This window comes from Lycorma delicatula, chromosome 10 (assembly GCF_047948215.1).
Source record: "Lycorma delicatula isolate Av1 chromosome 10, ASM4794821v1, whole genome shotgun sequence".
NCBI classification, from domain to species: domain Eukaryota; kingdom Metazoa; phylum Arthropoda; class Insecta; order Hemiptera; family Fulgoridae; genus Lycorma; species Lycorma delicatula.
In genome coordinates, this window is record NC_134464.1 from 12,188,727 (window position 1) to 12,206,024 (window position 17,298).

The following is a 17,298-nucleotide window of genomic DNA, read 5'->3' on the forward strand; positions in this document are numbered from 1 at the left end:
GGATTCCCATGCAGCCGTGAGATATAGCGGCATCTCGACGGTGTTAGTAAGTGAAAGTAAATGTCACGAGGGACTCTGTGATGGAGCTGAATAGTCTTGTCAGTCCGCCTCTCCCTGGTGGACCAGACCAGAGTCCGTAGAATGAGGCCTGCAGCGAAGGCAAAAACTGAGTTTATAAATCGCTGATGTAAATATCTAGTGAGCCATTTACATCAGTGATTTCCCAATGAGGCCTGGCTTATTACTATGAGATGTAAAACGTTAGAGGGCGAAAGATGACTCCCGTATCAGCGCCTTCAGGGCTAAGAACGGGGAAGGATGTGACAACCGAAAGCGTAACAAGGCGGGGGTGTCTTCATCTAGAGGGTTGGGATGTTTCATGTATTTAATTTTTGTTTTTGTCTACAGATTTTACCTTCTACATCTCCCTCAATTACAAAGTTAATTAAATCTTAGTATTAGCGTATGGCTCGTCTCGTCTCTTTATACGATTCTGTCAAAAATTTATTTTCTGTCCTGTTCGTTTTCAGATTTCTTCAGTCAAAAATATGAATAATTTCTACATTTATACCAGTAGACTTCTTTTCTCTATAAAAACTCTATCTTTTTTTGTGTCAATTTTCTTTTGTTTCCATTACTTCTTCTATTCTTTGTAATTTAACTAAAAAATTAAAAAAAACTGTCACTCGATATACTGAGTAATGATTACGCTAATATTTCATTATTTATTTTAATTGTTCGGTTACAAAGTTAAAAGTTTCACCAATATTTAAAAAATAATTTTTTATGCGTTTAAAATTGTTTCATTGTCCCTATCTAGCCTTGAAATTTTTTATAAACTAGATGCTGCCACCGATGTCGCCAGAGTTCATCATCACCATTTTTATTATTGCTTTGAATTCATAAAACCTTTCTTTCTAAATTGAATCGAGAAAAAATATTTCACATTACAATAAATTTAATAAGAGGAATATTTTACTTGAATGTATTTTATACAATTGATACTCAATCAAGTGGTCCAGCGGTTTTTGAATTTTGAAATACCTATTCCCAAATATTATGAACTAGAGAGTTTTACGGGTTCAAAATATAGAAATTAATAACTTAGATCGTACGGAAAAAGTATACCAAGAATAAGGTCCATTAGTTTTTTTTTAATTAAAAATTTTCTCCTTTCAGGAATTACTTGAAATATTGTTGAAATTTTGAATAAAATTTCAACAAGATAAAATCATCTTGCGAGTTTCATTAAATTCAGTCAGACGATTCAGTGGTGATGATTTAACAAACGGACCAATTTTCATTCCTATTAATTTAAAAATTAATTTGACATTTTATTTGCTCTGGATGAAGGTAAAAGCTTGTTATAAAACGTGAAAATGAAAAAGAACATTATCTAAACAAAGTAAGCGTAATAATGACATTAACCTGTAATATTTTTTTATAACAATTTAAATTAACCTTTATTCTTAATCTAGCATTGTACACAGAGGAAAATAATTATTAAATACAAAAATTAAGTTGCATGAAATAAAACAAAAAGACGGCAAGGTTGCTAACTTTCCCAGTTTTACTGCTTATAGGTTTTTTTTTCAAATAGGCCACAGGGCTATAATATCTAAGTATATATTTTTTTTATGGTTTCAAAGTTCATTTTCACTCGGTTACATTTATATTAACCTTGAGTAAACTGTATCACACTCGCAATCACGTAATAAGGAGCTCCCAGCGACACTAAAAAATTACACGCTAGCCACAAAGAACTTTCGTGGCAAGCAGCACATACACTAAGTAATTATGAAAATTTAACACTTAACAATAGAACATGAGAAAGAAAAATAAATAAACTCATAAATAGCAAGAAAAACGATGAAACAATGGGAAGAAAAAGAAAAAAAACAAAAATATGGAATAAATTTGAAAACAAGAATCGAATCAAGGAGATTATGTATTGAACTCATAGTTGAAGTTATATTTAAGATACTATAGAGTCATTAAGATACTATAGAGTCACTAAGATCCAGAGTGTGTAGCAGTTTTAATTTTGTAACGTAATCCCCATTGTCTAGGAGGTTCAAAGCTAAGCGATTCACGTGGTTTGTTAAGTCGCAGTTGAACTAAAACGTTATATTTCCTCTCAGAGGTAACACAAACCTACATATTCGTGTACTTCATTGTTTTTTTGCAAACCAAGGTGCCTCTGTTATACATCTCACTAGCTTATTTTGAAACCGCTGTATGTTTTTTATATTGGACTTGCTCGCACTACCCCAAAGTCGGATTCCATTGGTTAAGATCGGTTTTTGAATGTTGAGTACACCAGACTTATTAGGTAAAGATAATTGTGAACGTCTACCTAACAAGCAATATCAGAATATTTCCTTGAACTTTCTCAAGTTGCCTTCTCTTCTCTTTTGTATGAACTTTCCACGTTAGTCGACGGTCGAAGTGTAGACCTAAGTACCTCACATTCTCAGGTTGCGGAATTATAACGCCATCCAGCTGAACCCGTGGGTAGTCACTTCTCCTCAACGTGAATGCCGCAAGGTTCGATTCAGCTTGGTTAACGTGTATTCTCCATGTACTCAGCCGCATGTTGATTAAATCCGATTCAAATTGTAGGCTATTCGATGCTATAATTAGGTTGGCTCAACTGTGAGAACAGCTGTCATCAGAAAACTAACCTCGTCTATAGTCCGAAAGTCTGCAATAAAGATGGAGCGAGTACAATACAAGGTACTAGTCCCAGAACAGAGGTCAGAGAAACCCCCGAATTTATTTACAGTTCAATTCTTTTTACGACCGCTAAATGAAAAGTCAAAGATTAAAAATGACAAATACAATCTCTCCCTCTTTAATTTTTTTTCCAATGTTTAATGCCATCACTGTCCCATACATAGAATTGTTTGGTCATTTTTGAAGATTTATGTCGAATCAGTCAGGAGGTATTAATCAAAATATTCGCCAATAAATGTGTATGCATATATGTACTGTTTAGCCTCAAGAATTACCGTTCAGATAATACTTCACAGGATGAATGATGATAATATGTATGAGTGTAAATGAAGTGTAGTCTTGTACATTCTCAGTTCGACCGTTCCTGAGATGTGTGGTTAATTGAAACCCAACCACCAAAGAACACCTGTATCCACGATATAGTATTCAAATCCGTGTAAAAATAACTGACTTTACTAGGACTTGAACGCTGGACTCGACTTCCAAATCAGCTAATTTAGGAAGACGCGTTCACCACTAGACCAACCCATACATACATACATGGGTTGCATATATGTACATCTACCAGAAATTTCTTAAACTTTTATATGTTTTTGAGTAAGGAGGTCTATAATTTCGATTTGAAAAACCACTGGCAACCCAAAATTTTGGGAATATCGCTATAATTTTCCTTTATAGTAACGTTGCTGTAGCAGCAAGAGATATATGTGGCAGGAAACCTAAAAGTGATGTAACAAAAACAAACATTAGGAAAAAAGCTATACATACCTCGTATATATATGTTTCTACAGCCTACAGAACATTATTTTGTTTCCTGAAAAACTGAAAAACATCAAGTCGATTTCACAAGCGTTTTACGTATCATATTTGAAGTTAAAATCAATTTTACCTCCCGGCTACCATACGAAAAATATAACAAAAAAATTTATATTGTAGATGGAGTTAGGTCTGAAGAATTTTCTTTTAAAATATTAACTTTTTAATTTACATTTGTGTGAATATGAAACACAACACTACAAACGGCTAGTAGCGTTTGAAAAATAGGAACGAAGGAAAAAGATTTAGATACAACGAAAAAAGTAGAAGCTACACCAGAGAAATTCAGTATAGGAAATCTTGAAGGTGAGATTGGAGGCTTGAAGATGTCATCGGGTGAGAAGAAGGGATGATTAAAGAGTATTAAGAGAATTAGTAAATGATTCACAAAAGGGAAGCCGGAAAAGAGTAAAAATTATAAATGTTATTTAAAAAAAAAAAAAAATGGATCCGCTTGAAGCAACCACTTAAATGGAAATGAAGAAGAATGGAGTTAAAATTAAGTACAAGGAAACTGTTTTAGAGCAGGTAAAAAATATTGTTACCATTTACAATAGCCTAAATGATTTCTTCTTTAAATTTTAAGTAAATGTCCCATTTATTTTTTTTTGTAATTATCTTAAATACTTTTTCCGTTAGCACGGATAAAAAATATTCACCTTTAATTCGAGGGAAAATTATTTTTTATTTTTTTATTTTTATAAACACAATGCTCTTTAAATAAATCATTAAAACCTCTTTAGTAAAACGATATTACATTAACAGTATTTATTTAATGAATGACGTTCGTTTGTTTTTTAAATAATACCATCTAACATGAAAAGCGAACTAATAGTTAGAACTATAAAAATTATTTTAGTTTAATTAATATGAAAGAAATGAATTTATAACACTGTAAAAAAGGTGATATTAACTACTGATACGTTAGTTAATCGAACATAGTAATAAATAAAATAAGAAATTTGTAAAAAAAAAGGCTCGTAGTAAAAATAATGAAAAAAATAGTATAATCAATCTAATTAAATATTAATAAAATAAAAACTATAAAATTAAAATAACTAGGCTAATTTATGACTTCGCCGCATAAGCTGGAAGCTTGTGCATGGGAGGATATAGATATAGAACTTTTGTAGCGAAAAATGCAGTGTCTGACCGGATTCGAACCCGGGATTTCCGGATGAAAGACCGAGACGCTACCACTGTGGCACAGAGAAAGAAAATGTTTATTGTTAAGTTGTATAAATTAAGCATAAACGGATGTAAGTAAAAAAAAATTATTTTAATAATTATTTAATATTTTAAGAATAAAAAAGGATTTTTTATTTTGAAATAAAAAACAAAATATTAAGAATGAAAATATTATATTGCATTCAACTTTTTGTAATTGAAGTGAAAAAAGAATTCTTAATAAAATAGAAAACAGAAACGAATAGAGAGCGCGGTAAATAGCAATATTTCGTTTACCTGAAAAGTCAGTTTCTTTTTGTTTAATCAATTAACCAGTATATTAGCTCCATTAAAAATCTCCTAAAATAATGTACCTTTACCACAATAAATATGCTAAAAAAGGATACTATATCCTTTTTATATTGCTAAATATTCTAAAAATAAAAACCTTTTTATTTGGTAAGGTGAGTTTTCGTCAGTTAGAAATTTTATTAATAGATATGCAATTTTGTGTAAAGTTTGTTATAACATTGATTCGTTACATACTTTTCTTTACAACGGGCAGTATAACAATTTATCTCCAAGGATCAATTCCAGCAAGAAGTCGGAATTTTATGTTTGAGGCTGTTATAGACGATTGCAAAATGTACACTTATACAACTACAAACATTCTACTGTACTAAAACTTAAACATTTTGCTGCCATCTCGGATACGTTATCTTGAATTAATTTTTCAATTTTATAATGACAGCCAGTCATATACTGCTAAAGGATAATTTTCATGCAAATGTTTATAAGAAACTATGGTAAAACCCGTTTCACGATTTTTGATTCTGATTTTGTATTTTAAGATATAAGTAACCGGATTTTCAACAACAAAAAACGGGAATAAATAACAAAAAGTTGCGTATGTAACATTTTTTAATTTAAATTTACCTTAAAATTTTATTTAATAATGTATTTGTAATAAAGGTAACAGTTTTAAAACAACTCCAACGGACGCTAACCACTATCACCTACCTATACTTTAAAAGATTATTATAAAATTATACCATCCTGATCCCTCCTGCGGAAAGATATTTCCATTTATATCTACGTCGATAGGGTTTCCAAATCAATATACATTTTTTTCCCATCACATCCCAACTGTGTGGGGTAACAAATATTTAATTAAAATTTATTTTAAATTTAATTTTATTCATCATATGTTATCCATCGCATTTAAAATGTAGAAATCTTAATTTTTTTGATAAACCCTTACTTATTCTTTAATATTTCTTTAAAGAAAGAAAGAATAACCAAACATTTTCACCCCTTCCTAAAAAATTATAACTATTTAGAATTCTGGCTGTATCTTAGTATTTTTTTAACAATTTAAAAAGTCCTTTTTCTAAATTTATTACCACCACTTAAAATTAATTCTACTCGAATTCTTTCCCTTGCAAAACAACCCAGAATGAAAAAAAATAATAATTTGCAATTTCGAGTTTTTAAAGCTCGAAACTTATTTTGCTAAAATATAAATTGACTAAAATAACTTAATACCTTTCCTCCAATGGGGAGTATAACCATATTATTTTAAAGGTTTTCCTTTCAACTTAATTGGAAAAAATTAAATGTGTTTTTTGAAAAAGTTTTACATATACGTTCAACGTATATATAAATAAATACAAACTCAAATAACGATCCTTAACACTTTATTTGTGATATATTATGTATAAATGATATTTATTGTATTTATTAATTTTGCATACTTTAATTTTATTTCACGTTTTTATATTTAAAATAATTAACATGAGTTTTAATTTCGTCTATTTTTAATTTTATAATTATTTGTATATTTTTTCATGCTGTCTTGATCAAGGGTTTATAATGGTTTTCCTTGATCTATCAAAGTAAATGCTTGAACAATTTCTTTGTTTTTACGTAGATTCGTAACGCGATCTAAAAATATATTATTATTTACCGATCAGAATAATATTAGAATATTAATATTATATTATCAGAGTATAATAAATATTTATTTATTAAAATATATTAAAATTAAAAAAAAAAATTGATAAAGTAATTTTATATGATTGGATCCATTTTATAAAAAGGATCGTGCCAAGATAATGTGAAGATAAATTTATTTTGTTTTTTAAAATTAACATATTTAATTTTTGTTAAATTTATTTAACAGATATCGAATGATATTTATTATAAGAGGAGTAATAGAAGAGTATTAAAGGACATGGAAACAATAAGAAAGGAACCGGTTCAGGCAGTATAATCCGTGAAATTTCGATAATGATGATGATGGAAACGGTAAATAAAATAGTTTGATTATTATTGTTTCTAGAAATGATGACGATAACAAAATTCCACATCGTAATTAATTTCTAACGTTAATTATTTTGCGTTTTTGTTACTTTTTATAAAAGTGACCGAGAGAGATTGTAATCCAAAATTTTCCGTTATAAGACATAAAGCGTTTTAGAGACGGATTCGTTTGTGCCGGCATTTACTTGTACATTAAGTAACATTATAAATTTAATTGTATTTCATCACGCCAGGATTTTCTTATTAAGTGTAAGATAAAAATGGCGATCGGCAAACAGAACCTAGAATGACCTCGATTCGTCGACCTCTGATTTCCATTTAATCTAAGTACTGTAAACTATTATTTTCTAAATAATTCAAATTACTTGTATTTATGAACTAATATAGTTTTTTAAATCATGTTACAGGAGATTTTGCTATATTAATTCAATCTGGTCTACCACTCCCACGAGCGTTACTTTATAATTTCTTATCTGCTTGCACAGCGTTCATCGGATTAGCACTTGGAATTATACTTGGCGAACTGGAAGGGTCTCATTACATATTTGCATTTGCTGGTGGACTTTTCTTATACGTGTCTTTAACTCATCTGGTACGTAATATTTTTTTCATTAATATTATATATATATATATATATATATATATATATGTAGTCAGTAGTCAGTAAGTGTAGTCGTATATATAGTCATGATAACAAAGAAAGTAGAAACAGATAAATGTGAAGAATACAGAACAATTAGCTTAACTAGCCGTGCATCAAAATTCTTAGCAAGAATTCTGTATAGAAGAAATGAGAGGAGAGTGGAAGAAGTGTTAGGAGAAGACCAATTTGGTTTCAGGAAAAGTATAGGGAAAGGGAAGCAATTTTAGCGCTCAGATTAATAGTAGAAGGAAGATTAAAGAAAAACAAACCGACATACTTCGCATTTATAGACTTAGAAAAGCCATTCGATAACGTAGACTGGAATAAAACGTTCAGCATTTTTAAAAAATTAGGGTTCAAATACAGAGATAGAAGAACGATTGCTAACGTTTACAGGAACCAAACAGCAACAGCAATAATTGAAGAAATTAGTTTGACTAGACTATACCTGCATTAGTTCAATCTGTTTATATAAAAACAGACCGAAGAAAAAATAAGGCGGAGAATAAATGAACTGATCGAAGCCTTTTTAATTTTCAGACTGACGACACGTAAATTCTATATTGACCTTTGATACGCTGTAAAAAATGAGTAATAGGAAAATAAAGGAATTTATTTCGTCACCAAGTAAAACTGAATTAAATACTTGAAATGCAACCACGAATTCGTTTATTTCTGATAAGTTATCTAGCATTCTAGGAAGAATTTTCTTTCTAATCGGACTATACATTATTTTTTATTAATGTTTAACAGATTCTTCTACAAAAAAATTGATCTATTGCTGTTGTTATTTTGTAGAGGAAGTATATCCAGAGACTGCATTGTACGTAGAATATTTGAAGGTATATTATTTTTAAACGACTACCAAAAAAGGAGTGTAAAATATTTAGGGTGTATGTATATATGTATGTTTTTTCCACCGTAGCAGCTCTACAGAACCGATCTAGATGTATAACCGCACGTTGGAATCCTTACGTTACAGGGAATTTCATAAGCTATATAAATATGACCATATATAAAATTGTAAATGTTCGTTTGTTCAAAATCTTAAATCTCCGAAAGTAATTCACTAATTGCTTTGAAGTGTTGACACAACTTTACATACGAATACGCGCCTGTTTTATGACTAAGATGTCACACCTGTGAGGTAAAAACATGTTTTTTTTTTAAAACAGCGCTATCTGTTGGATGTAAAAGCAACACACGCTATACTAAATATTTTACGATTCCATTTCAGTGTTACCGATATGTGTCCGCTATAGACTAAAAAAACTACTGGACCGATTTACGCGCGGGGGAAAAGGGAAATGAGGGAAGAGGAATGGGGAAGAGAAAGGGAAAAGGTGATGAAGCGGAGTAAATGGGAACATTGTAAAAACTAAAATGGGAAAGGAAGATGGGGGGAAAGGGGGAAAAGGGAGCAATGAAACGGTTAAATTTTGCGAAGCTCCGTAATACTCATTTTGGTAATGTTTTATCATATTTCAATTGTGTTCATTTAATCTATATATGTATACACAAATCTAGCAATAGCAAAGCATTGCCGGGTCTGCTAATATATGCGTGTGTTTAATTAAATTTTAAAATATTGAAACAAAATTTATATACAAATACTATATACAAAATTGTCGCCATTAGCTCTTTAGTTATCTTATATTAAAGAACAATTTTTTTTTGGCAGTCGTGTTTTTTAATTTTTTTTAAATTTGGAGACGTCATGATCGCGTTCCATTTTGCCATGCCATCAAGACACGGGTTGAGAATTTCGAGGAGTCGGTTTCTAAAAAAGATACCATCAGGAGATCAACAAGCCCCAGAAAACATTAAAGCAGTTCGGGCTTCCATTGTAAGGAACGGACGACGATCGGCAAGGAAATATATAGCAGTATTGAACCTAAATCGAACAACTGTCTGCCGAATAATCAATAGCGATTTGAAGATTTACTCTTACAAAATTCAAGTTGTACGGAAACTAAAACCACGAGACTACGTGGTCCCATGCAACTGTTTCAAAGTGCCATGCGATGGCACATTGAAACAGTTCCTGGGAACAGTTTGAAACAGTTCCTGGAAGCATTCGCTTCCAGGAATGCATACGTTCGAATGGCCATTATCTAGTAGATATTGTTTAAGGAAACAAATTTTTTCTGTTGGGACACGTAATGACATGTAATTTACTTTTTTTTTCATCAATAAAACTTGTAAATTCTTTCGTTTTTTTCTTATTTTTTTTACTTTGTGAGAGCTACTCAAAATTCCAATTTCTTTGTGCGCCACACTATATTAGGTTTTTATCTCTAGTAGAAAGGCTTCCTTATTTAAATGATTACACAATTTTCGTTTATAGCAAAAGAAATTTGCAGATATTTCAACACCTCATTCTTTTCTTCAAATAGGAATGCACCAATAGCGCCATTTTCTGATATCATAATGGACTTTATTTATCAGCGTTTCGTATATTTATCGAAGAAGAAGAAGGAGGAGGAAGAGGAAGAGGAGGAAAGTTGCATCATCGATTGATTGCAGTCATGTTGCTATAAAATTAATTCTCGTGCCGCTTTGACGGGAGCTCTTATATAGAAATGTTATAAATTAACTACGTAAACAGAGACAGATATAAATAATAATATTTCACGTTAAACCGATAAATGTTTAGTGAATTCGGCTCATATTTTTTTATTTAACAAATATATTAATGAGGTAATGATATATAAAGCGAATTTCATCGTATTAAATTCCTTCTTAAAAAACATATATACACGTATCCGAACCCTGTATTATGTCTAACATGATGAGTACAGGAAATACAAACGAAGAAAGAATCGTCATAGTACATCTTGTAAAAAAAAACCCTTAAAAACACACTAAATGTAAATAATAGTACTTTTTAAATATTTCTTTTAATACCGATTTTACACAGCTTTATGAAGTCGGCAACATACTAATCCAATTTAGAATATCCTTTAACATATCTAATATACTTACATTTTAATGAATTTCTTTAAGTTTATTTTATTAAACATTCTTAAAATTTTATTTAAAATATGAGTAAGCCTACAAAAATTCATACTAAGTTTAGAAAAAAAATATATATATATATAACTAAACCACAATATAAAACCTGAATCCTGAAAAAACAAAACAGTACGTAAAGAAACGATGTTAAAGATTACTATCGAGAATGAGATAAGGTTGTGTGGAATACTAAATTACAAATTCAAGTTATTTTTCAATTAATTTCTGAAATATTTTGTGAAATATTTTAAATATGAGTGACTTCAATATATCTATCATTACGCTATAAGAATCCAGTAATAATAATGATAAAAATAAGTAAAAGATAACTATTAAAAATTAAAAAACACGACTGCCAAAAAAAAAAAAAAATATTGCTCTATAATATAAGATAGTTAAAGAACTACGGGTGACGATTTTGTATATAGTATTTGTATATAAATTTTGCTTCAATATTTCAAAATTTAATTAAAGATACGCATATTAGCAGACCCGGCAATGCTTTGCTATTGCTAGATTTGAGTATACATATATAGATTAAATGAACACAATTGAAATATGATAAAACATTAACAAAATGAGTATTACGGAACTTCACAAAATTTTACCGTTCCATTGCTCCCTTTTCCCCTTTCCTTTTCCCTTTTCCCCCATCTTCCTTTCCCATTTCAGTTTTTACAATGTTCCCATTTACTCCGCTTCATCACCTTTTCCCTTTCTCTTCCCCATTCCTCTTCCCTCATTTCCCTTTTCCCCCGCGCGTAAATCGGTCCAGTAGTTTTTTAGTCTGTAGCGGACACATATCGGTAACACTGAAATGGAATCGTAAAATATTTAGTATAGCGTGTGTTGCTTTTACATCCAACAGATAGCGCTGTTTTTTAAAAAAAACATGTTTTTACCTGTCACAGGTGCGACATCTTAGGCATAAAACAGGCGCGTATTCGTATGTAAAGTTGTGTCAACACTTCAAAGCAATTAGTGAATTACTTTCGGAGATTTAAGATTTTGAACAAACGAACATTTACAATTTTATATATGGTCATATTTATATAGATTATGGAATTCCCTGTAACGTGTTATATGTAACAAACATACATATATACATACACCCTAAATATTTTACACTCCTTTTTTGGTAGTCGTTTAAAAATAATATACCTTCAAATATTCTACGTACAATACAGTCTCTGGATATACTTCCTCTACAAAATAACAACAGCAATAGATCAATTTTTTGTAGAAGAATCGGTTGAAGAGAAATAAAAAATAATGTATAGTCCGATTAGAATGCTAGATAACTTAGTCAGAAATATCAGAAATAAACGAATTCGTGGTTACATTTCAAGTATTTAATTCAGTTTTACATGGTGACGAAATGAATTCCTTTATTTTCCTATTACTCTTTTTTTATAGCGTATCAAAGGTAATATACAATTTACGTGTCGTCAGTCTGAAAATTAAAAAGGCATCGATCAGTTCATTTATTCTCCGCCTTATTTTTTCTTCGGTCTGTTTTCATATAAACAGATTGAACTAATGCAGGTATAGTCTATTCAAACTAAAGATTACTAATTTCAATTAAAAAAAACACAAACGTTGTTTATCTATCCATTTATAAAATGAGTTTGACGATACTAGCTGCAGAACCTGAGTGTACCGAACCGTGCATTGTTAGTGCTCTTATTTGCTACAATTTGACAAAACAATGAGAAAATATTTTAGCTGTCACTCTGTTTACATCAATAATAAATAAGATTTACTTGATAGTACTGTGGTCGATTATCATAGTCTATAAAAAGCATGATTTATGAACTGACTAATCAACACAAGCGTGAGGTTGCATGTACGTTGGCCGTTTAAATTAGACAACAAATTTTTTTGTGGAATAAGTCAAATCCTTAAAAATAACCTTAATATTTTTACATAGTTAAAAAAGGGCATAACATTATTTTTAAGATTTCTGGTGAAATGCAAGCGTTGATGACCCAAAAATATTCTTAATGCAGACGAAACTGTTTTACATATGTCCTTCTGACAAGACTTGTGTGAATTTGAAAAAGAGAAATGGTCATTAAAATCGGCAGAGAAAGGGCGCTTATAGATTTGTACTTGATTCAAGAAAATACAGTATAGCACAAAAGATTTTATCTGTTTATCTCAAAATAGTTTATATTCTCTATAAATTGAAAAGTTTGAAAGTTAATCTGTATAACTCGAACTATTCGTAACTCGAAGTAGATTATTGTTCCCTTGGAATTCAAGTTATCGAGAGTTGACTGTAATTATTAGGTTGTATTATAATACAGTAAACCGTTACAGAAGAATAAGTTAACATTAATGAAGTTATAGATGTAGAAGGCTTGCTACAACGCAAGCTAGTTGAAATTTATATTATAAAATATAATAAAGGAAACTTTCTCAAAATTAATCAAAAGTTGTATTAAATTATATTAAAGTCATGTCACAGTAGAGAGTATGAGAACGAAACTGTTTATGTCGTTCTTTGTTTGAACAAGGTTATTAGAATTCTACGTTATAGGTAAGATGAATAGGCCCTACGTTCAAGTAACATTGTAATAGATTAAAATTTCTAGAATAAAAGAGTTTTAGACGTAAGCCTTAATAATTTATTTTGTATTTAATCCATAATCCATTTACGTAATAAGTCAACATTAAAAGGACCGATTCGATTGTGTTCGTTAATTGCCTAACCGCCCTCTAAATTGCTAGTCGTTATCGTGAAAATATATATATCGTTAATGGAGAAATCTATTCGCAATGTTCACAAAATTGGCCATTCCAGAAGGCAGTTAATTATCAAAAAAATGTTTACGTTTAAATTTTTCAAGTTTTAATCGATTCAAGAACTCAAACCAATTCATACGAGAATTTATCGACTGGATGTTAGAAAACTAAGAAGTAAACGACGAGAATTTTTTTTCTTTGTTGATAAAATTCATCATTCATCATAAGATTTATTTTCAATAGAACGGATTCATCAACAAACAAAACTGTAAGATTTGAAACATAGAGGACCTTCGAATAATTCATACAAAGGCGTTTCATCCATAACGAGAGGGTGCGGGTTTTAGGCTAGGGGAGTGATTGGGTTGTACATTTTCGAAAATGTGTACGAAAATGCAGTAAAGAAAATGACACAACATGATAACGGAGTCTTTGTGGTTTCAATTGGACGGTATAGATCTTTCAAGATACGTGTAAAAAGTATGGGTATATTCAGAATTAAGGCGTAACCAGCTAATTGCATTAAATATAACTTGCACAAAAACCTTTTTTAATTTTTCAAATAATGATTCCTCATCTAATGGAGACAATTTCTTCTTCTTTTCTCCTCAAGTTGGCTGAATGTTTTTAAAGACTAGCAGACCCAGCAATGCTTCGCTATTGCTAAATTTGAGTGTATATATATATATATATCGATTAAATGAACACAATTGAAAATTTGATAAAACATTAACAAAATGAACATTACGGAAATTTACAAAATTTAACCTTTCCCTTTTCCCTTTCCTTTTCCCTATTTTTTACCATATTCTCTTTCCCTTTCACCCATTTTACCCCTTTCCACCTGCTTTCCCTTTCTTTCTACATTTCTCCTTCCCTCATTACCTTTTCCCCCTTTGCCATTTTTTTTCTTTTTTCTCCTTTCCCCTTTCCATTTCCTTTTCCCGTTTTTATTTTTTACAATTTTCCCCTTCTTTCCTTTTTACCTGCTTCCCTTTTACCTTTTCAGATTTTTTCCTTTCTCCCTTTTCCCCGCGCGTAAATCGGTCCAGTCATTTTTTTTAGTCTATGCTCCAGTGTTCGTTAATCGCTTAATGTTTCCGATATGTGTTGATTTCAATACGTATCGGAAACATTGAAATCGAATCGTAAAATAATTAGTATAGCGTGTGTTGCTTTTACGTCCAACAGATAACGCTGTTTTTTAAAATAAAATCATGTTTTTTGTGTGACATCTTAGGCATACAAATAATAGGTATATAAACACGCGCGCGTATTTGAATGCAACGCTCTGTCAAAATTTCAAAGCAGTCTGTGAAGAACTTTCAGAGGTTTAAGATTTTGAACAAACGAACATTTACATTTTAATTTATGTAGATTTCAGGAGAAATATATTCAAAGAATATAAAATTTAAAATAAACTTTATACGATTTTTTTTTAATTTTGATTATTTTCATTCGAAAATAAAATAAGATCTGGTACTGTAGTACCCGTACATGGATGCCGGATAGTTCAGTTTCTAAAAATTTTTTAAGTAAATTCTCTTAAAACATTTTTTTGTATTTAATTTTCCGTTTATTTATATTAAACGAAAAAATAAATAAATATAATTTATTTATTATATTAAATCAAAATTAAAATATTCAGTTGCGTAATATAAATTGTGAGTGTGCTTTTGTAAGCAATCGTGAATGAAATATGATGACTTTTAAATGTAAACTTAAAATATTTACGAACTGATAAAGAACGATAAAGGAAGAAAAGGCATTTTTTTAAATCAATTCAAGAATAGATAAAATCTATCTTTTCTATAAAATATAGAATAAAAAAAGCATCTTATTGAAAGAGATTATTAATTAATATTAAACAATAAAGAATATGCTTACATGATCGAACATACTGCCCATCAAAAAACCATTTTTCATAAATTTTATGAACAATAAGCAAGAAGGAACACCAACAAATAAGAGTAAGAAGAAAGAGGATCCTTATATGATCGAATATACTGCCCGCCAAAAAAATCATAAGATTTTTTCTTACATGTTTAAAAAAATAAATAATAACAGTAATAATAATAATAATTATAAAATAAATTAATAAATTTTACTACCGTTATTCATTAATTTAATATCGTAGCAGATCTGAAAAAAGCTATTTTCAATACAAATAAGTCGATACCGAAAATACTATCGATTATCCATTTAGAATCATATATATGATTTTTGTTTTTTTTTTTTGCCATATAGTTACAAACATAAATATATTCATATTTATACAGCCTATGAAACCACTCCCCTTAATGTAAGAATTCCAACGCGAGGTCATATATCTAAATCGGTTTGGCTTTTAAGCTGCTACAGTGAAACAAACATACATAGATACAATCACTCTGAAAACATTACAGTTCTTTTTCGGCAGTCGTGTAAAAAATACTAGTTTGATGGTTTTGTTAAAAAAAAAACAAAAAACTATCAAATTAAAGCAGCTCGACGCGTTATATGGAATCGAGTCTAAGTTATACGGAAATATCAAAGAAAATTTTGTCGAAGTAGGAAGATTATGTTAATAGAATTGCTGGGAATATTTGTTTGATATTGACTTCCACAACATCAATTAATTGTTGTAGTTTACATAGAATTAAAATAAAAGTGTCGCTAATTTTAATAAATGATTTTTATATCGTACCTTCTTCATGGGACGCTCTTTAGGTATTCACATCATCTGCATTTCGATGGGTTTTTTATGCTGAAATCATCTATTTGTCTTGGTGAAGAATGAAATAAGAACTCCTCGTATTTCTTAATAAGTCTAACCTGGGATTTTTTTTTCATCAATAATGGGACCATAATTTTAAGGAATAACTTCTTAAATCGTGTTAAGTTAACCTACAACATTATCCGGTCGTTAAAATAACGTTATTGAACGTTAAAATACGTTCAATAATTAATTATCCTGTTTTTACTTTTTATTTAAATCAAATGTAATAAGAATTTTTTTTCTATTTTATTTATTATTATTTTTTTTTTTTTTTAGATACCAGAACTTCAAGATATGTTAGATGAAGGATTACAAAAGAGTAGAATACATGGTTTACGTATATTTGCTTTGCAAAATATAGGTATATTAACCGGTTCGACAATATTATATTTCATAACAAGGTACAATGATTTAATTAGAATTAGTTACGAAGGAGGTAAATAACATCATTTGGCCTATTTGATCACATAAATACCGTATTATCAACCAACAATCTCATACCTTACAGCCGTTATTGTAATATTAATATTCATAGTAATAAAATGTTCCATAGATAAAAAAATTAATTTGATTAGATTGAAGAACGGTTAGAGAGCGCGAGAGTGAATCAATGTAAGTAAGAGAAAGTGTAAAAGAATAAATACTTAGATCGCACTCATCTCAATGAAACTGTAAGGTTCAATGGAAGAGGAATTTTCATTCTATTATTTATCACCGCCTTGCATTCCTTACAGTAACTGGAGTTCAGTAGCAATATAATTAACCTATTTATGATAATAATGTTTATACAAAAGTTATTTTATTTCTCTGTTTGTTAACTAAATAATTTTAATGTCAATTAAAGCTAAATGTTTTTTTTTCTTACGAATAATCAGAATAAATTTGTTTATATATATATATATATATATATATATAATTTAATCCTATTTTATATTTAATGTTAAACTATTTATTTTTATTCTTTAATAACATAAATTACTAATAATTTATATTTTATAAAATATCTGACACACACACACACACACACACACACACACACAAACACACACACACACACACACACACACACACACACACATACATACACACATAT

The 17,298-nt window shown here is 29.7% G+C and overlaps 1 protein-coding gene across 1 annotated transcript in view; it reads left to right on the forward strand.

Annotated features, from left to right (window-relative positions):
• LOC142331422 (metal cation symporter ZIP8-like) overlaps positions 1-17,045 on the forward strand; it is a 235,734-nt gene extending 218,689 nt beyond the window's left edge. Inside the window, exons 7-8 of the mRNA XM_075377310.1 lie at positions 7,449-7,633; positions 16,482-17,045. Coding sequence (XP_075233425.1) covers positions 7,449-7,633; positions 16,482-16,649 — 353 coding nt within the window. The 3' untranslated portion in view covers positions 16,650-17,045. The remainder of the gene's footprint in view (positions 1-7,448; positions 7,634-16,481) is intronic.
• The last annotated feature ends 253 nt before the right edge of the window (positions 17,046-17,298 follow it).